This window comes from Mus caroli, chromosome 11 (genome assembly GCF_900094665.2).
Source record: "Mus caroli chromosome 11, CAROLI_EIJ_v1.1, whole genome shotgun sequence".
In the NCBI taxonomy this organism is placed as follows: domain Eukaryota; kingdom Metazoa; phylum Chordata; class Mammalia; order Rodentia; family Muridae; genus Mus; species Mus caroli.
The window spans coordinates 112380811-112405540 of NC_034580.1; the positions used below are offsets into that span (position 1 = coordinate 112380811).

The 24730-nt window shown below is 54.6% G+C and overlaps 2 protein-coding genes across 8 annotated transcripts in view; one reads left to right on the forward strand and one right to left on the reverse strand.

The window, feature by feature from the left end:
* Positions 1–1369: 1369 nt before the first annotated feature.
* Positions 1370–6887, forward strand: Sphk1 (sphingosine kinase 1). 6 transcript variants are annotated; one of them, XM_029483040.1, is made up of 6 exons: positions 1370–1456; positions 4188–4391; positions 5079–5231; positions 5311–5405; positions 5483–5598; positions 5843–6887. In XM_029483040.1, exons 2-6 carry the CDS (start codon positions 4382–4384, stop codon positions 6615–6617), a joined length of 1149 nt encoding a protein of 382 aa, XP_029338900.1. In that variant the 5' UTR covers positions 1370–1456; positions 4188–4381; the 3' UTR covers positions 6618–6887. The 6 variants fall into 6 exon arrangements, with proteins under 6 accessions (XP_029338900.1, XP_029338901.1, XP_021033196.1 ...); XM_029483041.1 differs by lacking the exon at positions 1370–1456 and adding an exon at positions 2084–2326; XM_021177537.2 differs by lacking the exon at positions 1370–1456 and adding an exon at positions 2696–2943.
* Positions 6888–8090: 1203 nt separating this feature from the next.
* The window catches only part of Ube2o (ubiquitin conjugating enzyme E2 O), a 56480-nt gene continuing 39840 nt past the window's right edge, over positions 8091–24730 (reverse strand). Inside the window, exons 2-18 of one of the 2 annotated variants that reach the window (XM_021177641.1) lie at positions 19226–19285; positions 18975–19085; positions 17082–17179; positions 16680–16743; positions 16030–16173; positions 15672–15781; positions 15393–15543; positions 14695–15167; positions 14212–14366; positions 13967–14079; positions 13755–13883; positions 13142–13231; positions 11691–12390; positions 11439–11575; positions 10308–10511; positions 10175–10232; positions 8091–10087 (exon numbers count right to left, since the gene is read on the reverse strand). In XM_021177641.1, the coding sequence (XP_021033300.1) occupies positions 9420–10087; positions 10175–10232; positions 10308–10511; positions 11439–11575; positions 11691–12390; positions 13142–13231; positions 13755–13883; positions 13967–14079; positions 14212–14366; positions 14695–15167; positions 15393–15543; positions 15672–15781; positions 16030–16173; positions 16680–16743; positions 17082–17179; positions 18975–19085; positions 19226–19285 (3465 nt within the window). In that variant the 3' untranslated portion in view covers positions 8091–9419. The remainder of the gene's footprint in view (positions 10088–10174; positions 10233–10307; positions 10512–11438; positions 11576–11690; positions 12391–13141; positions 13232–13754; positions 13884–13966; positions 14080–14211; positions 14367–14694; positions 15168–15392; positions 15544–15671; positions 15782–16029; positions 16174–16679; positions 16744–17081; positions 17180–18974; positions 19086–19225; positions 19286–24730) is intronic. The other variant, XM_029483952.1, reaches the window with a different exon arrangement.

Here is a 24730-nt window from a genome sequence, read left to right on the forward strand (position 1 = left end):
GGGATTTGAACTCAGGACCTCTGAAAGAGCAGTCAGTGCTCCTAACCACTGAGCCATCTCTTTCCAGTAAGACCAGATTCTTTAAAAAAAAAAAAAAAATTAAAAAAAAAAATCACCCAGGGAAGTTAGCTTCAGGCATGGCAGGTAAGGTTCCAGGTATTCTTGCCTAATGAAAACAACCAGGACCAGTGAAGGCTTTGCAGGTGAAGGTACGCGCCACCAAGCTTGACACCCTGAGTTCAAACCCTGAGACCTCGTGATGGACACAGAGGGCAGACCCTAGAAGGTCCTCTGACCTCTACACTCATACTGTGGCACACAGGTGTGCACATGAACACACACAGACACATACACACACACATACACACAAACACACAGAGAGACACATAGACAGACAGAGAGAGACACAGAGACATAGACACACACACACACACACACACACACACACACACACAATTTAAACATTTGGCCACTTGGCAGCCTTAAATTCCTGGGTGCAGAGGCCTGGGCTAATGAATAACTCCTGGTCTTCTCTCTAGCATGAGGTGGGAGGGAGGAGGTGGCGCTGTGGGGGGCACGTGGGTATTTTATCTCAGGGAAAGCTGCCCAGAGGAGCCTAGGAAGGAAAACAATTCCTTTCACCTGTGAGACAGGTATGGCCTGGGAACAGTGGCTGAGCTGATAAGTCAAAATTCCAGACTGGCCCAAGGCCAAGGCCAGGTGGGCCTTGCTGACACAGGCTGGTTAATGAGTGTGTGTGTGTGTGTGTGTGTGTGTGTGTATGCTTGCATGCTTGTGTTTGTGCACTTGTGCTTGGAGTTAGCTACTGCTTCTCCTGGAGATTCTCAGGCCTTGGGTTCCTGAAGTGGGGAGCAACACACCAGCCTAGCTAACACAGAGTAAGCTCTGGTGGTACTTGGCCTCCCAGACTGGGGGAAGGGCTTGGGGTTTGTTATAAGCTTTGCTGGGAATTGGTTTGACAGCTCCCATAAGGCCCTTCACCTCCCAATCCTTCCAGAGACACAAAAGAAAACCAACATCTTGTTCTCGTCCATTCCCGGCTACAGGGCCAGGGGTGCTGTTTGCCGGTTTCTACAGATAGGGTAAAGTTCTTTAGGAAAGGAAAGGGTCTAGAAAGCTGCATGGAATGGGGGAGGTGAACAAGAACGAAAGAGGCAGAGACCAGAGAGGTGAGGAGGCCAGAGGATGAGGCGGCAGCCGACACAGAGGAGCCATTGTGTCCACTGGAACCAGTGCCAGACTGGAACCCCCCTCCCACTGGGTCTCTTCTGAGCAGAAGGGGAACCGGTCCTGAGGCCCAAGTATAAAATGTCCTGCAGGCTGCTTCTGCTCTCTCCCACGGACTGAGTTTACAGTCAACGTTGCTCCACGCTTGCTGGCAGAGTATGAGAAGTTCCAGCCCTCGGCCTTAAAGAAAAGCTAGACCCTGATCCAGGTCGGCATTTTGAGCGTAAATTTACACACAGCCCGATCTTTCCTTCCCCGTGCCTCAGTTTCTCCTCTTTAGTTGTTAATGACTTGCTTTTCGGGCTTGATAGACACTCCTTCCCAAACCGTGGGAGAGCAGAGGAGGGGGTTTCCTACAGTCTGGGCAGCCAGTCCCCCTCCAAGCTAAATAGAATAGAGAATAGCCTCCTCCCTGAGTCTGCTAGATACCAACGCCAGATCTGGACCCTAGGTCTCTGGTAAGGGGAGGGAGCAGGGTAGACAAGGGAGCGAGCGGCAGAGAGCCTGGCTCCCCCGCAGAGCCCCCTCCTCCCACCGCGACTCGTGTCCCCGCAGCGCGTGACCACGGCACTGCGGCTGCAGAGCTGCAATACTTCCTTGTCCTCGCTAGATTCCAGGGGTGTAAGGTGGGAAGCCGGGGATGGGGGTAGGTGCAGGACCAGATCTTGGTGGCCACGAGTCGCGGAACCGGGGGTGGGTGATGACGCCCTTGCTCCCTCATTTTTTTGGGGGGTTGGTTGGTTGTTTCCGGGAGTTTCTCCACCCGTGAGCGTGTCGCTGAGTCACCTTCTCGGAAGGCACTCGGGGCGTTCATGATCCGGTCAGGCTGTCCCGCGGCGGTACAGAGCCAAGGCATATATTGCAGTAACGCGTGAGGAACCGCAGGTCCAGCCTGTGCCCCTGGCCCTCCTGGGGACTCCTAAAATACTGAGAAACTCGGTCGGGGAACTCCAGGGTCCTCTGGGAGAGAAGCCACCTTCAAGTCGTGACCTAGTTCACTGCAATCCTTTCTTATCTGGGTCCGTTTTCCTCTTGGACTCGCCTCTTCTGGACTTTAAGAAGCGATGCGAAGATAGAGGTGGGTGGGGTCGCGCGGGGGCCGGTGTGGGCGCGCCAGTTCTCTGTAACCCGAGCTAAACCAACGCAGCTTCCTTGGGAGTTTGGTGTCTGTTTTGGTGCTTGGTAGGTCACCAAGTCGTATTTGGGAGCTTCTTTTTCCCAGTCTCCGCTAATAATCTTCCAAGAATTTAACTCCGGTTAGTCACGGACACCGTCAGGTCACTTGCCATGAAATATATCACTTACACAACTATGCGTCTTGTTTATCTCCACCGAAGCGCATACACCGGGGCACGTGTGCATTTTCACCCGGAGTTCGCCCGAAGGGGTGGGGAGCGGTGGGACCACGCCCCCATGCTAGCCTCTCCAATCCTGATGAGAGCCCCCATTGCCCTGTCCACACTGCTGGGTTCCTGCAGTCGGTGAGGATCGTGGATCCGGATCATCCGCGGCAGGCAGCATCTCAGGCCTTGATAGTGTTCCCTGGGGGGAAAGACTCCACCTTTGGAGGTTGCTGACGAGGTTCTCTCTTCTCGACTTCGTCCCCAAACCGGTTCAGCTTTCTCCTGAAAGGCGTGCCAGACTGCTTCGGGTTCGGCGTCTGAGTGATCCAGCGGCTGCATCTGGAAGCTAAAAGTAAAGGCACGGCGGAGGAGCAGGGGAGGAAGAGAAGTTCGCGGGTGGCGGGTGACCCGATCCTGGCCCAGAGTCAGGACAGCACTAGGGTCTGGATGTGGAATTCAGGCTAGGGCTAGGCGACGCCAAAGAGGCGCTGCCTCCCTACTGTGAACAGCAGTTTCGAGGTTCAGCAAGCGCAGACCCACGCGTACCCGAAGCCCGCTCCGATTCTGGGCGCCGGCATGTGGGCTGCGCCCTCGCTTTCGCGCTCCGCGGATGCGCTGCTTCAGGCCGGGCTCAGAACCCCACCTCTTGCGGACTTCCTAAGCTGTTCTTCCAGCACGGGGCGCACAATCGTGTCCGGGGATCCAGCCCCTCATCTGCGCGTGGCCGAGCCCATGCAGTGAGATCCCGGGCGGGTGGGGGACCAGGGCGGCGCGCAACTCTGGTTCCACCCCGAGAGCACAAGGAACGCGGGGCGTGGCCAGGCCGGCCCAGAGGCTCAGCGCCCTCCCTGGGCCACCGCGAAATTGAGCAAAAAGTTTGAGACCGGAGGGGGGCGATCGCTTGGAGTCGGTGTCAGCCCAGTGCTTCAGTTGTCCCTCTGTCGCGGGTCTGAGTCGGGAGAGGAGCTGCTTTCCGCCACTGGCCGCCAGTGGGACAGATTGGGTAGGGATCCCCTTTCCCCCGCGCGCGCCCTCCCGTAGCTGGCCGTGCCTTCGTGGGTCCGTGAAGGAGACGGCCCCACGCCTGCGCCTCAGTGCACACTCGCGCTCCAGCAGGGCAGACCATAGTTGTGGGTCCGCCCAGCACGGGCAGGTTTTGGCGGGACTTGGGCGCTGTTCTCACGAGTGCGGCACGCACCCCCACCCCCACCCTCTTGGAGACTCGGAGCTTCAGCGGCTTCGTAGTTCAGGCAGGGGACCCGGCGACTGCGCAGGTTGCGATGCGTCCCAGAGTACTCTCGTCCCAGAGTACGCGCCTCTCAACTGTATACAGTTGGATTCTCCACCAACCCCGAAGGGTGAAGAGCCGGCCCGACGAAGAGAGCCACGGGTCACTGACTCATGCGTCGGGCCCGAATCCGGTGTCCCCTGGAACGGAATGTCCGTGGGGTGGGAAGCTCATTCTGGAAAGCTAGATCCCCGACCCACAGGGCTCTGGTGATTCAGTCGCGAGCCAGGGGCTCTGGTTGGGCACTTTGTCCCACGTGCATGGAGCCCAGGCAGAGAACGCCACCACTCTTTCCTCCTGTCCCTCAGATCTGGCCGCCTCGGGGAATGACGAGGGCGCTCACACAGCCCAGGGAGGTGGAGAGGGCGAGCCCCACGGCCAGTCGCCAGACACCCTCCTGGGCAACACCGATAAGAAGCTGAACGCAGGAGCCGCCGTTACCTCTAGCAGCGCCAGGGCAGCACCGGTGGCCCCTTGTCAGCGGGAGCCCCGGGACCTGGCTATGGAACCAGGTTTGTGGGGTACCTGTCTGGGAAAGGCTAATGAGATCTCTTTCCCCAAGAAATGATGGACAGCAGAAAGAAGCCTAGGGTCACTCGAAAGAAACATTTTGTCCCGCGAGGCCAGACAACGTCTGTCCCGGGGCCAAGGAAAGAGGTATTGCGGTGTCCCACTCACTCCCAGACAACCTGTGGGAGGCCACTTCCTCTGACAGGGTTGTGTTGATGGGTGGAGGATCCCAGAGAACTGGGACCCATGTTCCCGCAGCTCTCTTCGGCCCTCTAGCGGCTGGTTGTGGACATTACCATTCTGTTTTTGGTTTTCGAGGCAGGGTTTCTCTGTGTAGTCCTGGCTGTCCTGGAACTCACTCTGTAGACCAGGTTGGCCTTGAACTCAGAAATCCGCCTGCCTCTGCCTCCCGAGTGCTGGGATTAAAGGCGTGCGCCACCATGCCGGGCCGTGTTTAAGTGTTTTGACAGAACACTTATATGTATAAGCACTAGGCTGTGTATTTGGCGCCGTTGAAGGCCAGAAGAGGACGTAAGATCCCCAGGAACTGGACCTGGGAGTTTGGGACCACTGTGAGCCACCTTTCTGGTGCTGGAACTGAACCTGGGTCTTGTAGAAGAGCAGCAAGTGCTCTTACCTACCGAGCCCTCTCTCCAGCCCCATGTGGTGGGGTTGTGTTTTGTTTGTAGCAGACTGCCCCCGAGGACTGCTCCCACGGCCATGCAGAGTGCTGGTGCTGCTGAACCCCCGGAGTGGCAAGGGCAAGGCTCTGCAGCTCTTCCAGAGCCGTGTGCAGCCCTTCCTGGAGGAGGCGGAGATATCCTTTAAGCTGATACTCACCGGTAAGTGCTGACCCCAAAAGGGTGAAGGGAGCATTTCATGCCAGAAAACCAGCTCTGAGAACATCAATTCTTCCACCAGAACGGAAGAACCATGCCCGGGAGCTGGTGTGCGCAGAGGAGTTGGGTCGCTGGGACGCCCTGGCAGTCATGTCCGGTGATGGTCTGATGCATGAGGTCAGGGATGGGCTAGAGGATGGCCCAGAGGGCTTGGGATGGTTTTCCTAGACTGAGACACTCTGCTTATTTAACAGGTGGTGAATGGGCTAATGGAACGGCCGGACTGGGAGACCGCCATCCAGAAACCCCTGTGTAGCCTCCCTGGAGGCTCTGGCAATGCGCTGGCAGCTTCCGTGAACCACTATGCTGGGTGAGAGCTGAGGGTCAGAGTGGGCATCATGTCCCCTACCGCCATTTTCTGAGTTCCTGTGGGAAGCCCCACTTTCTTTTGGAGTCTCGTCCTCAGTTTACTGGCCCTAGGGAGCCTCCATCTACTGTCACTGGCTCCAGTGACTCCCTAGGGACCACGGTTGCACTGCTAGCCCCCATTCCTCAAAAGGAGAACAAAGAGAACACAAGAGGGCTCCTGTCCCATCTGACCTTTAACTTTGCAGGTACGAGCAGGTGACTAATGAAGACCTGCTCATCAACTGCACACTGCTGTTATGCCGCCGGCGCCTGTCACCCATGAACCTGTTGTCCCTGCACACTGCTTCTGGGCTGCGGCTCTATTCTGTGCTCAGTCTGTCCTGGGGCTTTGTTGCCGACGTGGACCTCGAGAGTGAGAAGTACAGGCGCTTGGGGGAGATTCGTTTCACGGTGGGCACCTTCTTTCGCCTAGCAAGCCTGCGCATCTACCAAGGCCAACTGGCCTACCTTCCTGTAGGAACTGTGGCCTCTAAGAGACCCGCCTCTACACTGGTGCAGAAGGGCCCCGTCGACACACACCTTGTTCCTCTGGAGGAGCCAGTGCCTTCTCATTGGACTGTGGTACCAGAACAGGACTTTGTCCTGGTGCTGGTGCTGCTACACACCCACCTGAGCTCCGAGCTGTTTGCAGCACCCATGGGCCGCTGTGAGGCTGGTGTTATGCATCTGTTCTACGTACGTGCGGGGGTGTCAAGGGCTGTGCTGCTGCGCCTCTTCCTGGCCATGCAGAAGGGCAAGCATATGGAACTTGACTGTCCATACCTGGTTCACGTGCCCGTGGTTGCCTTCCGCCTGGAGCCCAGGAGCCAGAGGGGCGTGTTTTCTGTGGATGGAGAGCTGATGGTATGTGAAGCTGTGCAGGGCCAAGTGCACCCAAACTACCTTTGGATGGTCTGTGGCAGTCGAGATGCCCCGTCTGGCCGGGACTCCCGGCGGAGGCCACCTCCAGAAGATCCATGACTCTGTGCCTTTCTGTCTACGCTGAGATGGGACCCTCCCCCGCACCCATCTCCTGGTATGGGAGGTTATTTCTAAAGTTCCTATGGAGGTGGTGGGGACTCCTGAAGAGAAAGCTAGAAGGTGGGGCTATGTCTTGGAAAGAAAGGCTCTACCTTCCAGTTAGAGATCCCCAGTAGAGCCCTGCTGGCTGGACCAGCATATAGAAGACACTCCCCATTGCTCTTGGGGACCTTCCCTGGGAACCAAATTCAAATAAAGAGACTTTTCCAACCTGCTGATCCTATCCTGGGGATTGGGAAGGGAATGGGGTCTTAACACCAGCAAGGGCTATGGAATTGTGTTAACAGGGATTGAACTCATTACAGTCATGTTGGTGTTGGGCACTTCACCCCCTATGGGCTGATAATCAGACCCACTTCAGCTGCAGAGGCCCTCAGCCTGGCCAGCAGCCCTACTTCACACACTGTGGACCTCAGATCAACCGTACCTCTTTACTAGGCACTGTCAATTGCTGGTTTCTTCACAGACGCTGGGACCTCCTCTGCAGCCATTTACATACAATTCTGCTCTATTCTTTTTTTTTTTTTTTTTTGGTTTTTCGAGACAGGGTTTCTCTGTATAGTCCTGGCTGTCCTGGCACTCACTTTGTAGACCAGGCTGGCCTCAAACTCAGAAATCCGCCTGCCTCTGCCTCCCGAGTGCTGGGATTAAAGGCGTGCGCCACCACGCCCGGCTTAATTCTGCTCTAATTTCAAGTGGTCTTGGGAAGTGCTAGAGAGTATTATGCAGTGGGCTTCCTGTAGCTACAGGGAAGCCACCATCCGTGCTGGGTGGATGTTCTAGTGTGGCTGCGTCAGTGCCCCGTGCTCCTGCCTGAAGCTTTGGTGGACCTGCACGTTGTTAGGACCCTGTGAGAGGAAGACTTGCCTATGTCTCAAGGGACTCTTCTGACCAAACTGAAAAATGACAGGCGCAATTTCTTAAAAAATAAACTGGGCTGCACCCATGAGCTATCTCTGGGTCCACCCCGGACACCTCAGCCCTTCCCTGCTTGCACTTAACAGGAATTCTAGGCAGAATGAAAGGAAGCTGTGGGACAGGGCAGATGCCAATCCCCTATCCTGGGCAACCATTCCAGCCTGGAGCCCACAATCCTTGACACTTGACCATTGCTAGATGCTGTGGTATCAATTTCCCGGGAACCCAGAAGAAGCTGAGGAGGCAGCTGTAGGATACTGGCTTCCGATACCCAGCGGTGAGAGGTGGCTGTTGTCTGGATAATCACACTCACCCCAACAGACTCCACGTGACAAGAGATGAAGGCATCAGGCAGTGGAGCCAGACCCACCACCACCAGTCTCCCTTGGGGAAGCTGTCTAGGGGGGTGGGTCCTGGCACACAGCCTGAATGAATGGCAGAGGCAGGTTTAATGTGCCATCTTGTTTTGTTAATGAGCCAGCTCCCCCCAAAAAATGCAAGTTAAAAAAAAAAGTTTAATCACACAGCACTTTATACAGGTATTGTAAGCAGTAGGCATTCACATCTCCACGTGAACAATGGCCCGGGAAGCATGGCCCACCAGGCCCATGTCCCTGGTGAGTGTTCCCAAGGCTCTGCTGCCCCGGTGGTCCTGGCACAGCACAGGTGTGGAGCCCACTTAAGGCTGACAAGACGCATCATGCTTTGGCTTTTTTTGTGTTTTGTATTTTGTCTGTCTTTTTGTTTTCTAGTAAGAGTTATTAGTATCTTTGCTTTTGAGATTTATTTTTTCAACCTTAAATATTACATACACCAGAAACGACAAGCGTTGTAATGTGCTCACCGGCAGGCGTCCTCTCTCTCTACCTGGAGCTTCACATTATCAAAAGCTTAGAAACTTGTAAACCTCTGGGCCTGTGGGGTGGGGTGGAGCTCCCGCTGCCGGCCAGCCTCCCCCCTCAGACTGCCCTTGCAGAGAGTCTATAAGCCAAGGCTGACTGGAGAGGCTGAGCCACCGGATGGGAGAGGCCCTTGTCTCTAGCCTGGTTTGTGCAGATGCTCCTGTCACCTCAGTGGGGATAAAATGAGGCTGGATGGAGCAGATGACAGGCAGGTCTGGGCAGGACTGCCATTATCACCGCCATCTTGGACTGGAAGAGCAAGGCACCTGTAGCCATTTCTGTCCAGGCAGCACATTCTCAACTCCGTTCCCGTGAGGGCTGCAGCCTCTCCTGGTGTCACTCTGAACCTTAGCTTAATCCTATCCTCTCTTAGAGAGTAAGTTCAATAGGCCTAAGGGCTATAACGCACTGGCAGGCCAGAGCCAGCCACAGCAGCCACAGCTCCGAGATGGAGGTACAGGGGATGAGGGACCTGGTGTGTGGCGCAGGAGGGGCTGGGACATGGGGAGGCTACTGTCAAGCTGGAGAGGAGAGGGACCGGGAACACTGCAGGAGCAGCCACACTTCATGCAAGGCACGCCCACCCTCCTGCCATCTGCAGGTTCCTCAACACCCCACCTCTGACCTGAGAAGGGACAGCTAGGGAACAAGTGCCAGGACTCTCTGCCTGGGGTGACAGGGAACCGGAGTGAGTTCCCAGTGCCTCAGGTGCCTGCCTTTGAAACATAAATGAGGGATAGAACGCAGCATCTTGGGACACTTCTTGCACTTCAGCATCAAACTTGCCGCAGGGAGGAGAGGGCAGCAGAAGGCTCCAACTAGGTACAGGAAGGGGCGGGAAGAGGGGCAGGACCTCAGGAAGGGAGGGAGCAGGCAGCGGCTGACCTCTCCCACCATGACACTCCCTTTCAAGTGTGGGCAGCTACTTGTCCTCTGTGCTCTCCGGCATGCCTGCCTCCAGCAGGGCAGCACGGAACTGTGTCAGGACCCCCCGGATGCTCTTGATGAAACCCTTGGAGAGCGGGAAGAGGGGGAAGCCAATGTCAGGGTAACCACTCTTCTCAGGCAGGAAGCTGCGGTAGCTCTTCCTCCTCCTCTTTGGTCTAACGCTGGGAGGTGCAGATGCATCAGTGGCTGTCTCAGTCTGCTCTGTGTGGTCTCTGCTGGCTGAGGCAGGGCCCTGGGCGCCACCCTCTGAGTCTGAGCCCTGGGATGCCTCCCCAGGGGCCATCCCGACATCCTCAGGCTCTTCACGGCCGGAGTCTGAGAGTTCAGCTGCAGCCATGGGCTCCAGAGAGCTGCTGTCTTTAGAGGCCCCATTGGGCATCACCTGGGCCCTCTCCTGCATGGCATGGGTTTCCAGCCAGGACTCAATTCGGTTCACCAGCCGCCAGCCACCCACACTGAAGTGCTGCCGAATCTCCTGTTCGAAGACCTCAGGAGGTCGTCGCACCAATTGGGTCATGGACTGCACCACACGGATCAATGCCATCTCGTTGTAGCAGCGACTGTTCTCATAGCCTTCCTGCAGGCCCCGGTCACTGTCAAAGCCAGCTTCATTGTAGTATGGTTCATTCACCAGGATCAGACCTGCCAGGAAGCGTCCCTTAGGTGAGTGGGGTAAGCCCCGAGGCCCTCAAGAGGACAGACTGTCAGTGCGCCCAGAGCCCATCCTACCTTGGATGGAGATGAGCACCTGGAGAAGACTAGACTTGCTTGTCCACCTCTCTGTCCCCTGAAACACAAACACAATCTTTAGGTCTGTCCCAAATGGACACCAGCTCTACCGGGCAATGGGGCCCATACTCACCTTTCCAATCCAGGTACCTAGGAGGCTGACACACACTTTCCCATTGTCATACAGGTTGGGGTTCAGGCGGCCACTGCACTGGGAGAGGTAGCAAAAGTGGGGGGGCACCGCAGGGTAGATATTGGGAAGCTGGATGTCAAATAGGTAGAGGCCGTCTTCATAGGGAGTCCGAGTGGGGCCCTTGATCAGTGCAGAGAAGAGGTCCTAGAAGGAGTCACAGGAGGAGGGCTCATGTCTGCGGTCTGCTCTGACATCCTCCCAGAGCACTGCCGAGATCCGCAGATCCGAGGGCAGCACTCCAGAGCCACAGCCAAGGAGACATCTAAGCCAAGCAGCATTTGCTTCGGGGTGGGGGTGGGGGTGTAGAGTCACAGCTGGAGGGATGGCACTGGTACTGAGGGTCTGAGCTGGAAGGCAAACACTGGCAGAGGCCAGCAGAACTATGCTATCCAGCATTGTGTGTCTCTTAAGTATTTGCATGTGTGAACCCTCGCCAGGGTACCAGAGCAGAGTGGATAGCAGAGAAAGAAGGACCCTCGCATGGGGTCTGAGGTGCCCTGGACGATGCCTTGAGGACTGGGAAAAGTCTGCTTTGTGTGTTTCTCTTACCCCCTCAGCTGAACTGTGCCAGGCTGGGGACTTCCTAAAAGAATTTTCACTAAACCCAAGAGAAACAGATGTCCCTAGGGTCCTTAAGCAAGGCTGGGCGTGACAACTGCCACCAGTAGTCCCAGCAAGACCACTGTGCGTTCCTGGCACGGACTGAGAAGGGTAGCTGTGTGTAATGACAGGCTGCACAGAGGACCATGTGCTGTGGTGACAGGGAGGACAGCCTACATTCAGAAAAGGTCCTTTGGAAGGAGCCACTAGGAGGGAGCAAAGGCCTTGAGTTTGTGGGACTGGATAAAGGATACCAAAGGCAGCCTCCTCCTAGCAGGCTCCAATCTCCTACAGCTACATGGATACAGTGCTTCTCCCAGAAGGGTGTCCATGTGGCTGCAGGGCTCTATTCTGATACCTCAGTTACCTGAGCCACCATGTCTGGAATCACAGCAAGGTAACACTGCCACCCCTCATGCCCCATGGCATCTGTACCCAGGCGCCTCCCCAAGTTCCCAGCAGCCCACTTGCCATTCTGTCCTCAAAAGTCTTGACCATGATGCCATCAGGCAGCGAGGTGGCCAGTAGAGCCATCTCCTTCCGCACTGTGCTGAAGAACTTCTTGGCTTCCGGGGGCTGGAACTCAATCTTCTTGAAAGAGTGGTTTGCTGCGGGAAGAGGACAGTCAGCAGGGAGAGAAGCCCGGGGTGGCGCACTATAATCCCCCAGGACACAGGGTGATGGCAGAGGCAGGCAAGAACACTACCACTCATGGTGACTCACAGGGTGCAAACTCCAGCACAGAGAAGACCTCGCCCTTGGCGCTGGTGAAGGTGACGCCAGGCCTGCCACCACACTGCTGACAGAGCACAGGTGTCTCACTGGGCCACTCGGCTTTCACTGGTGACTGCACCTCAGGTTTCTCCTCCTTGCGCTCTGTGTCGGGTACTGCCTCCATCTTCTCCTCCTCAGCAATGGCCACATTGTCCAGGGTCTTCTTGAGGTTCTCCTGTAGCTTCTTGATATCGTCCAAAAACTTCTTCTCTCGGGTTGGCTTCTCGGGCTCCACAGTGGGCGAGGTGGGCGAGCCTGTGAGCAGCTGCTCCACAGTCATGTTCTTGAGGCTCTCCAGGATCTTGATGGCCTCCTTCAGCTCCCGGAAACTCTTGGGAGGCCCGTCCTTCCCAGCTTTTTCCATCAGCCCTGCCACGGGGGCAGCCATGGCCACAGCGCCCTGGATGGCAGCCGTGGCCGCCTCCTCACTGATGACCACGCCCTTGTCCTCCTCGGGGGCAGCGGGCTGCTCGGCAGGCAGGATGGCGGCCAGCTCCTCTATCTTGGGGTGCTCGTCGTCCACGAGCCCGTTGTCAGTCTCCCAGCTGTCGCTGTCGTCCTCCCACTCATCCGAGGAGGCCCCACTGGAGCTGCCTTCCACCGAGTCGTAGTCGGACTCCTCGATCTCAGACTCGATGTTGTATAAGTGCTAGGGGAAGAGGAGTTAAGTCCAGACACAACTCTAACACTGGGGAGCTCTGGTGTCCCCTCTTTGCTGTCTACAGCTCACCGAAGCCTGGGTGACCCCATTCCCTGTTCTCAACCTTTCATCTGAGATCCTGTCTCTGCTACAAGATTCCCCGTTCTCTGCAACAGACCCTTTGCCCATCTTGCACCCCAAGCAGTACACAGAGCTAAGTTAACACCTGTGCTACCTCCTCGCAGGCTCTGGGCAGCGGGAGTGAGTGTGGGGCACAAGGAACCTCAGCAAAGCCCGCCTACCACCAGGACTCAGGCCAGGTACTGGTGTGGCCTGCACCAGGAATGAGTAGGTAACCTTACTGGAAGGCAAAGTAGGGGCACAAGAGTTGGCCACACTGTGGCCTGCTTCCCCCTGAATGGCTGCCGAGGGGAGAGATCAGCCACTCTCCATCTGGCCCGGCCCCTGTGTGCACCAGGAAAGCAGAGCTGGACAACAGGGTCAGCTCAAGTATGGCAGAAGAAGGGGGCCAGCTGGAGATGGCTAGAATCGGCCAGCCTTTTCCTTCCCTTCCTTATGTGCCAACAACTGTCCTAGAAACAGCAGCAGGGAACACCCTGCACTTCCTAGCACACTGTGGGAACCTCGTACACCCACGAGATTTAGAAAGCTGCTGTCCCTGTCCTTGGGGCTTACGTGGGAAAGCTACAGAGGAGGCTGGGCTTCTAAGTGGCCAGTGGTCTGGGTCCTGGAGCCTCACCTGTGGTAGGATGATGGTTTTCGAGTTGTCAGCCCACACCACTTCCACTTTGCTGCTGACATCCACTCGGGCCACCTGGCCCACTGAGGGCTGAAGGGCAGAGGGCGTGGGGTGAGATGGGTGCAGGGGCAAGACTCCAAAGGATGTAAGCTCTAGTGGGTTCCACCCAGCCGTCTCCCATCCCCTGGACTGTAGCAAACACTAAATGTCTTTTCCCAAGTCTGCAGCAATTCTCTCCCCACAAGCAGTGCTCTGGCCTCCCTGGCTTGGCACTCTTCCCAGGTGGGTACCCTGCCACCAGTTTGTTTCTGCCCCTTGGGTCCAGACTGTCTTGACCTTTCTCAACACCTCCAGCTTTTCTTCCAGCTCTAGCTCAGGCTCCATCTCTAAGCCTGCCTAGGCTCTGCTGCACTTGACTGTGTGGGCTCTCAGCTGCAATGGAGGGTAGCCCCTGAGGGAACCTAACTGCCAGTGTCCACACAGCCATGCCAGCCATCCTGAGATGCAGAATTCAAAGACTTTCAAGTCTGAGCTTCTGGTGGCATCTGGTGGCAGTGTGAGGGACTGCAGCCACCACCCAGACAGAAGCTGCAGTCTACCTCATCACACCTACCTCATCCTCCTTGGGCAGAGCCCCATCCTCCGTGTTACCAATGCGGATGACAATGTCAGTTGTGCGGAAGCGAAAGTCAGGGTGGTCAGCAATGTCATAGACGCTCACATCCTCCTCTTCGCCAATGAGCTGTGGCAAAAGCAGGGCTGAATGAGCCAGGCTTCCCCCCTTCTGCCCGAGCCCACCCAAAGGAAGCAGGGCGGTATGCTCACCTCCACGTCATCCCCACTTGGTCGCAGCTTGAACCACTTCACCATGCAGGTCCGGCCAACATGATCCCCAGACTGCACCACACCATAGACAGCAGGGTCTGGGCAGCTCTGGACTAGGGAAATCAGGAGGGCCGTGACTAACTGAAGAGCTCTGGGGTGCTTGCCTGCAAACACACTTCAACCACACAGGCACCCGCTGGACCCCAAGTCCGATGCACCACCCTCCCCCCGGAAAGCAGCACTACCTCGCTTGTCCACCACGAAGTCCCCAGGGCAGAACTCATTGTTGTCCAGGTGGTGCACAGGGAAAAGGTCGTTGGAGCGGATGTTGCATTCCACAGAGCCATCTTGCCACATCACATCAGCTGAGGTCATCGTGGTCACAACCTCCACCGCCACCCTGTGAAGTGTAGGCCCAGGAGCCAGGCCACAAAAATATGCTTCTTGTAGACAGAGCAGGTGACCTTCCACCTTCTAGGCCTAACCAAGTCTCACACGGGCAGGGTGAATGTCTAGTGTGTGTAAAGCTCACCTGTACGGTGCCCCAAACGTGATCCCAGCAAGCCAGGCTAGGGAGGGTTAGCTGCTATCTTCCCCCACGTACCCAGGCCTACCCTAGCCACCATCATCTGGCGATGGGAGCACCATAAGCCCCTACAGGGCACACAGAGCTCCGGCTACTGAGTCTACATGTGCACCGCAGGATAAGGAACACACTAGGAACTCACCTGTCTCCAGGCTTGAAGTCACGGGTGACCTTATTCTTCTTCCTCTTGTGTTTTCGTTTCAAGTTTTTGATGGACAAGGGAATGCTCTTTTTACGACCAGTGCCACTGCCACTCTGGGAGGAGGTAGTAGAGCTGGCGGAGGAGGTCACAGAGCTGGTGTCGTCTGTATCGTCAGCCGCCTCATCATCTGCGTCCTGCTCTGCCGAGTGTAGCCCATCATCTCCACCCTCCTTCAAGAGGAAGGGGGGCAATGGCTCGCATGTCTCCTGAAGCTCCTCCGACCCCTCATCCTGCATCTCCACGGGGCTCGCTGACCCATCAGGTTGCTCCTCCGGGCTGGCAGACCCTACTTCACTTCCGGCTCTGGCTTCCCCTTTCTTGTCTGGGTCTTCCATGGAATGGTCCCTAGGACACTGGGTATCTGGTGTGCAGGACATGATTCTCACAACTTGCTTCTTCAACAGACGCTTCACCTACAAGAGCAGAACAAAGGGGAGGGAGCTGTAGACTGAGGCAGGCAGGGGCCATCCTGGCCCCAGACATTGTCTTGGGGAGTAGAGCTATACACACCTAAGTGGCCAGCGAGGGTCCTCAGGGCTGTTCCCTAAGGCCTAAAGCCCAGACCCACCTTGCTGGCTGTGGAAATGGCTCACAGCCAGTTCTCTGAGTGCCCACACCCGCCCACCTCAAGGACATACCTTCTTGGCCATAGAGCCCTCCCCCTGGGCGCAGTTTTTTTCTGGACATTCCCAGGCAATCTTGGCCGGCTCTACCTTGGCTGGGAAGACATACAGACAGCGTTCCCCAAGCTGCCGCTGAGCATGGTCAAAGCATCCGAGACGCTTCACCCTGAAGAGAAAAACCGGGAGCTTGGCAGCACTTCTGAGAGCTCCGTGGGATGCCTGGTCATTTATAGGCAGACCAATACATGCTAGGGGTGAGTGCTGGGTTTCTGGGGTGGGGGCACGCTCACTCACCTGCCTAGGTTTTCCTGAGTGATGATGGAAGGTGGGGGGCTAACACTGTCCGTGCCGCCGGGGCAGAAGCTCTTGGTAATCCACGTGACTTTCAATTCTACAACCTGCACCTGAGGACAGTGGATACGTCCTTCAAATAGCTGCCCAGAGCCTATCCTAACACAAATCAGTCAGCCAACCATCCATTCATCACATGGATGGACAGATAGCAGGGCAGGTGGAGGGATCAGTGCCAGTTAGCCAAGCCATGACTAGAGCCTAGGCTGCTCCAATGCTCAGATCTCACCCGGGTCCCCGGGGTCTGGGCACTGGGGAGGCAGCAGGCGCCCATCGGCCCTCACCCCAGTAATGTGCTCACCTCCTCCACCACCACACGGAACTTGCTCTTGGTGCTGAGTACAGGCTTGACCCCCGAGAGCCACTGGACACTGGAGAAGATCTTGGCTGGGCCAATAAGGACTTGGCCTGGGTAGAAGCCATAGGAGTCATCAAAGAAGAGACCCTGCAGGGTGTGAGAGCGGAGGAAAGGGCACAAGTCGGCTCTGGTGACTCACCAGGTGGACCTGATGCTTTCAAGGACGCCCTGTTGCTAGGAAACCAGCCCTTTAAGAGCTCTTCGCTATCGCTGGCCAGGCGTGGTGGCCACACCTTTAGTCCCAGCACTCGGGAGGCAGAGGCAGGCGGATTTCTGAGTTCAAGGGCAGCCTGGTCTACAAAGTGAGTTCCAGGACAGCCAGGGCCATACAGAGAAACCCTGTCTCGAAAAACCAAAAACCAATAAATAAATAAATTAATTAATTAAAATAAAAAACAAACAAACAAACAAACAAACAAAAATCCTGCTTGATACTATGACCTTCAGTGTTGGTTCAACGGCCCCGCCCAAGCCTCAAGCTACTCAGGTGCCCTCTTCCCTTTGGCTCACAGTCTTGCCTAGCCTCCAACAGTCCTCATGCCTAAGAAGCTGGGGAACAGACAGGGGTGACTCCCTCTGGCAGAGATATGTACCGAGTCGCTGACGTGAGGGCAGACATCGTAGAGCTTGGCACCATCTTCTGTGTTCATGGAGCACCTGAAACAGTAGGCAGAGGCTTGGTCTCCACCAGGGCTCAGTCAGCACCAAACACCAACACTAAAACACACACACCATTCACCTTGCTCCTACAGCTCAGCCTCTGCCACAGGACAGGAGCCCCAGCTCAACCTAAGTGCCTGCCATTATTAAGACATGCACAACAGAGCACTGGCCCTCAGAGACTCCTGAGCTGTAGCAGCAGAGACAAGAGCACTGAGCTCCAGAAGCTGAATGCCAGCATCACCATTACTGTCCTGGACCACACCCGACCTCCCAGACCTGGAACAACTCTCCTGGACTGTAGAGCAGGCAGCTGTCCCTAAGCTGACACCTACCTGGCACCATTAGACAACTTGAGGATGATCTGGTTCTTCAAGTCATAGACCTTCCCCAGCCAGCAGTCATAGGCGATATAGTCTCCATACATGAAGGGCTGCAGATCAAGGACACAGAGCAGTGAGCAAGGGCAGACACCATGGAGCCTGGGGTCTTCTTCGCCCCATTAGGATGTAAAAGGTATTTGTATTTGCACTGCATCCCAAGTCCCTTTCCACCAAGCAGGCAGCAGCAGCCTATGGCTGCCTCGTGGGTGGGAGTGTCCCAGCGGCAGAGGACAGCACTAGGAGGTTGGCATGGGTGGGGGTGGGCTTTGTGGATAGGTAAAGAGCATGAATCAAGGGTGATCCACTGGGAACACTGAGCGCAGTGTTCTCACTGTTGAAGTGTTCGGCAAACGGAAGCCATCCCAAAGGACCTTCCTCACTGGGACAACTGAAGCAAAATGGGATGTGAGGACTGACTAACGAGAGGACTGAGCTGCCGAATTAAACACAACTCTCAAGTGCACCTCATAGAAAAACGAATAAGCAAAGAAACAGGGCAGTAGGCACAGCTCTGTAGGCACACACAAGAATGCCAACCAATAGAAATGCGGGGGCAGTGACTTGAGGAAGACCCCACCTGCGACTGTTTACATGGCAATGTTCCCAAGAACATTGTCAGGCTTGCAGGTCTGACACGGAAGCTTGTGATGTGTGGGATATAATTGCTTACTGAGGGTAAAGGATGATTTTACAGTGGTGAGGGCTGTGAAGACCAACATGACCTGTGCGCAGAGTGAGCATCTCCAGCGGCAGAGTAGCACTGGACATAAAAAAAGCCCAGACAGAGCTAGCTGCACAGCACAGAGGCATCCTGGGAGTGAGTCTGTCCAGGAGACATCATCATGCATAAGCTTTTGCAGCACCACTGTCCAGGGTGTACAAGAACATCCCAGATGGGAAAGAAAAAGAACTGACAGGTAAATGCCAGGTGGATGGGCTCAGGGCCAGAGGGAAAGGACAGCCGAGCAGTCTGAGGCTCAGGCAGTATGGTTACCACTACTCCCCCGTCTACGGGCTATATCCAAATTTTGGAAAGCACAAAATGTAGTAGTGAGCAGTAGTGCTGGGGGCTGCTTTCAGATGGTTCAGGAGATGAAGATGACCAGGGTCAGTGGGAGGTCAGCAGCTGCACACACTGGAGAGTGGGCACATAGACTTAGCACTTCTGGGTAAGTTTAAAGTCCTTTACAAAAGAAATTATTATTAAAAAGAACACTGTTTTGCTGTTACTTTTATGTGTATGAGTACTTTGCTGCATGTGTGTATGTGAGCCATGTGTGTGCCTGGTGTTCTCAGAAGTCAAGGACAGAGCTGGGTCCTCGGAATCTGTGTCTTTAGCAAGAGTAGTAAGTAGTCTTGCCGTAGGACCATCTCTCCAGCCTTCTTGAGAGAAGTGTTGGATGGAGATAGAGACTCGGCAGTTAACAGTACTGTCTGCTCTTGCTGAGGACCTGGGTCCATTCCCAGCACCCACACAGAGGCTCACAACTCTCTTATTTCAGTTCCAAGGTATCCAACTCCCACTTCTGGTGTCAGACATGCAAGTAGTACACACAGACTATATTCCTGCAAAATACCCACATACAACAACCAAACAAATGTACGTCCGTGTCTGTGGTCGGTGAGAAACAAGTAAAGTGACCACATTTGTCATGATCTGTCCTGATGCCTGAGGCAGAGCACACTCTGACCTCCTGTCTAGTAGCGCATAGGCAAGGGCAACACGGAGCCTGCCTGGAGCAGGCTGGCCACAGTGACCAAGCACCGAGCCATCTGACCCATTAAGACTACACTTGGCAGGAGCAGCAGCAGCAGCAGCAGCACAGAGGCCACACAGCCACTCACCCAGATGTGCTGGAGGTCCTTGCTGTTGACAGGGTAGATGATGCAGTTGGTGCCGATGAGCTTGACGGCACAGTCAATGTTGACATCTATCACCGTGCCACACTGGCTGTCCTAGAGGAGGAAGGAAACATCCCACAGGTTGCCATAGGAGACCCCACCAAGACACTCCTCCAACCAAGCAGATCTCTTCCAAATAAGAGTGGGAGCACACAGGCTCAAGAGCCAGGGCGGGATGGGGATGAGGGACTCACAGTTGAGCGCATGTGTCGAACCACATCCCGGGGCACCACAGAGCGGTCCTCCAGTTTCAGCTGTGAAGAAAACATGAATGAGAGGCTTGGAAACAGACATCTGAGGCAGAACGCATTCCACCCAGGTACATCCCACCAAAGGCAGACAAAGGATGATTTTATCTGTACCCCCCTCCCCCCCAGCATACACACTGGAGATAGTCTTGTGCACTGGGAAGCATAGTCACACCACACAAGGTTAGCTCATCCTACAAAAACCAACATCTTGATGAGTCAAATCCTTCTCTGAGGGTCCTCCCTCTGACCTTGGCTTGTGGGTGCTCAGGAGTGGTTGGAGGACTGGCATGGCACTGAAGCCAGCTGTCACTAGACACAACCCTTCTAATCTGGCTATCCTGCCTGCCCAGCTGCATCCTGCTCCTTATCTGTGGCAGTGCAGACCCTGTCCTGACCCAACTGAACCCCCAGAACTGCCACCTCTTGCTGCTGGGCGGCCTCTGTGGCCCAGACAGAGCTGCTTCTCTGCTAGGCTGGTTTGTCTTCTCTGTTCTTGTATCTCCAAATCGGGATTGTTCTGTCATTCTTGGACAACCTGTAAGTGGTTGCTGCATCTCCCTCCCCTGCTCAAAGACAGACAGGCACACACCAGGGAGAGCTCTCTCCAATTCTACCCATCTCTCAGCAACCTTCTGTCCTCTGCTCTCTGCTGTGAAAGGTGACTGGCAGAGGAGCAGGACAGAAGTGCTGAAAAGCAAGTACAAGGTCACTGAAGCTTCACTAAGGACAACTCACACAAGCTCTAGGTAAGCTGTGACCTAACAGGGAGCACTGAAGCACACCGCCAAGCAGGAAGCATAAACTGCTGCAGGGACCCAGGACCTGTTCCACAGACAACACTGTGACTGGTGTCAGCCTGCTGCTTCCAAGTACACATGGTATCTCAGCAGCCAACTCTGAGACCCATGACAGGATTGAAGCCACAAAGAAAGCATTGGCGTGCGCATGTACGCACGCACGCAGGCAGGCAGGCAGGCAGGCAGGCAGTCACATACAGCCACTACAACCATCCATACTTGCTTGACTCCCCGTCCACAGGGACACAGGCTGAGGTCCCGAAAGGCTAGCTTCAAGGCACTGAAAGGAACGTGGAGAGGCCAGCCCCCTTTTCTAATGTGAAGACCCTTTGTGCCTGCCCCACCCTCAGCTTCACCTCAACTGTCTTCTTAGCTTAGATGTCATACCACCACCAATTACGGGGCCTAAGTCATCGCAGAAAGCAGAAGCTGCACATGGAGGGAAATTCAAGGAGTAGAGAGGCCTTGACGAGAGCCTTGAGCTGCGTCTGCACACACCCCGTTGGCCTCTGTCAGGTCCAGGTACTGCCAGGGGAGGTGGGGAGGATCCACATGGACAGCCTGATCAGAACAAGCTCGTACAGGACGTGTGAAATGGAGGCAAAAAGAAGATTGCCAAAACCTCCAAGATCAAGTTCTTTATGAGCGTTTATAACTAGAACCACCTCACGCCGACGGGTGCTCTGGATATCCTCTCAGAGGGAACTGTTGTCAAGAAGGATGTCTTTAGAGACTCAGCTCTGAAACGCAAGGCTGGGGAGGCCAAGGTCAGTTGGAGGAACAATACAAGACAGGAGAGAACAAATGATTTTTCCACAAGCTATGCTTTTAGGTATATTTTTGTTTCTATCATTAAAAATTAAAAAGCAAGAAAAAAAAAAAAAAAAAAAAAAAAAAAAGAAGAGAAAAGAAAAAGAGAAAAATTAGAAAAGGTACTGGCTTAGGTGTGACAGGCTAGCATTTCCTGGAAAGCATCGGCGAACCGAAGTTTTGGAATAGCAGGAAAGAAGCTATTCCAAAATAGCCTGGGGGAAGTCATGGGCTACGTGAAATAGACACTGGTCATGTAATGGCATGGAACAGGGCAAGAGGCAGTCTCTGTTGCCTCCGCTGAAAACAACCCAGAGCCGGACAACACTGATGGCGTCTAAGCTCAGACAACACTAGCCTCTGCTCTGCCTGACTCCGGCCCCAGCTCTAGGGCAGCGAGGGAAGCACAGCAGACGCAGGCCAGGCTGTGTTCATAGCTATAAACAACGCAACCCGGGGTTCTAAAGGGGCCACTCTGACCATGTACCTGGCTGAATAAGGCAGTGATCTTCCTAGATAACGCCAGCCTTCTAGATGCTGGCACTGTCTGGAGGCTGGCAGGACAGAGAAGTTACTCAGGCCTTAGGAGAGGAACCCTGAGCAAAGGAGGACCTGTGGGGCCTGAGCCAAGGCAACACACTTGGGTCACCTGCCTAGGAAGGGAAGGCAGTGGCTCTGTGGTTTTTAGCTAGAGCCACTTTGTCCTCTCCCCTCCCTAGAGACACAGGACAGCTCCCGTCACAATGACTGGACAGCATTATCAACAGTGTCTAGGCCGAGGAACTCCTGGCTGCTTAGGACATCTAGAAACAAGATGGGTCAAAGGTCATCTCCACTACCTCTACTGTACCCCCCTCCACACCCACCCCCCGCTTGAGAGGGTCTACTGTATAGCTCTGGCTGGCCTGCAACTCACTATTTAGACTAGGCCGACCCTGCCTCTTGAGAGCTGGAATTAAAGCTATGTGCCACACGCTCGCCCTCCCTCCCTTCTTTTCTGTGTATCTGTGCACACACGTGTGCAGTACCCTTCTTCTCTGTGTATCTGTGCACACACGTGTGCAGTACCCTGGAGGTCAGAAGAGTGGTCAATCACTTGAAAGTGGAGTTAGAAACAGTTGTGAACTCCCTGACATGGGTGCTGGGAACCAAATTCAGGTGCTCGAGGGGCAGCCATCACTCTCACCAGCTCAGCCACTTTAGCCTTTTAAACAATTTACTTTTTATACAATTATTGGGACTCCCCAGCACTCACACGGCAGCTCACAACCATTGGTAACTCCAGCTCCAGGGCATCCAATATCATCTTTGGCTTCCTGGGCTAGGCATTATATGTAAGTGGTGCACACATATGTACATAGGCAAAACAACCATACACATAAAATAATAACAAACAAACTGGAGAATGGCAAGAGGAAACCGATCCTGGCCTCTGGCCTCCACACACAACTGTACAGCCATGAGGCAGGGGCAGAGGGAAGGGCTGCAGTTCTGGGAGAAGGCGCTGCTGTAGAGTGAGCAGGCACTGTCATCAACTGGTTTGGTCTAGAGGCCCATCTGCTAACAAGGCCACCTCCTCGAAATGCCTCCCTGGCCTGCTCTTGAACCTGAGTTGTCCTGCTTCCAGTCTAGAAGCCCATTCATTAAATTGGCCATGGTCAATCAGATGCACTAGAAAATTCCTGTATAAAAAACTTCCACGACTAAGTGTCTGAAAACAGAAGGAAGCTAAAAAGACAGTTGCAGGTAACAGGCTCCTCACCCAAGGAGGAGCTGCCAGAAGGCCACAGGGAGAGTTATTTAAACATTTTTATTTCTAATTCTGTGCATCTAGTACATCTGTGTGTGGGCATGTGCACATGAGTGCAGTGTCCAGAGTCCCTGGAGCTATAGTTACAGGCAACTGTAAGCCACCTGACATCAACACTGGGAACAAAACTTGGGTCCTCTGCAAGAGCCAGCTCTCCAGTCCCCACAGGAAAGGCTTTAATGGGCCTAAGTATATATGTCTGGAGAGCAGGAGCTACCAGCCACACCAGTGAAGGCCAAGACGGGAGGTGTGGCCAGGTTTCAATCTCAGAGCAATAAATCTCCGTATTTCCCAGGGGCAGTGGTGTATCCACGACCAGGTCTTTCATTTATGTGGGAACAGGAGCACCCAGCACCAGCCAAGCTTCACCCACTGAAGCTTGATAAGTGTTCAAAGATAAACTGCCCTCACTGCATCCCTGGAAGAGGAATGAGTGGAGACACAGAGACAGTTTGCAGTGGACCCTGTTTTTGTTCCTCTGCTCCAAACTGACAGGCCACATAGAGACAGGCCAGGACTCCAGCCACTTCCTGAAGGGGACACTATGCCAGGCTAGCATGCAAGATCAGAAAGCAGCCAGGGATGGTGGTGTGCAGCTGTCATCTCAGCACTCAGGAGTTGGGGACAAGAGATTAGGAGTTGGGGGTTAGGGCATGCTGCAATACAGAGAGACTGTGTCTAAAAAACAAAACAGAAAAGAAAAAGAGAGGGAAACGTTACAGAACTAGCTGAGACTGCATCCCTTGCAGCTATGTTCCCCAGGAGGAGAGGGAACTAGAAGGCCAGGCTGAGTCAGTGAGCAGAGCTGGTTCCAGGCAACCCTTTGTGGAAGAACCCACCTACCGCGGCCCACAGCAGCATCACTGGCTGTACAAACACACTTGCTATTTCCAGGCCAATAAGAAGAAAGCGCCAGGGCATGCTGGCATCCCAAGGTAACAACTGGTGAGCACACACCAGAGCTAACCAAAATGGGTTCTGAGGGGTGACATCACTACTTAGGTGAATCACTAAGTCAAAGGCTTCAAAGGCTTCAAACACCCATCTTTGCACCTCCACTTCTTCTAGAACATGGCAGCAGTAAGTACCTCAGGATAGGAGCAGAACAATAGCACCAAAAGTGCTCAGGATACCTGGGAGCAAGATCTGTCTATTTCTCAGGGAGAGTTAGACAAAACCACAGGAGGCAAAATAACAGGGCAAAGTGGGACTCCAGGCATGGGGAGCACACAAGAACCGGGTTTTGCTGAGGACACAGCACTGCCACTCCCGAGTGGGTACCAGCACACATCCTAGAAACCAGAAGTCTCCCTGTGGACAGGACAGCCCTGGGCTGGATGCACTCTTGCAGGTGCAACCCCAGAGCTTATGTTCCACAGTCTTCAGGCGCCCTGGGGGCCACCTGCCTGGCACCTCTTCTTGCCACAGGCATGCTTTTGCTTTACCACATGAGTAGTCTGTTTGAGGAGTACATCCTACAGAATCCCAAAGCAAGTCAGCATGGCCCTCGGGGCCCAGAGCACCACGGCAGGCTTTTGAGGAGCGAATAGCTCAGCTAGAGAAGCCAAATGCTCGTGAAAACGCCAAGGCTGGAATGAGATGCAGAAATTAACAAGGTTGTATCATGACTTCAGTGCATTATTAAATTGGAAGGATTTTAAGTCTATCAGGGAGAGTCATGAGTAAACACCATAATGAATTGTGTAGTATTAATAACCTTCTAGCTTATGTGGTCAACATTCTCTACCTACCTCCTTTTATGTGCTGGGATGTTCCAATCCTAGTGATGGCTTATGGCTAGAGGCTGAGTCTGAGCACATCAGAATGTGTGGATGTGTGTCTGTCTTCAGAGGCTACTGCTAAGACCCCTCAACAGTATTACAAAGAGCTCTTGGCTACAGGAAGAAACAGCAACACTCAAGCCCAGGACAGGAAACAGGTGCTATCTCAGGCCCGGCAGTAGCTGGAGGGAAGAGAACAAGTAGGGCTTTGCAGCTGGGCACGGCAAGGGGAGGTCTGGTCCCACTCAGA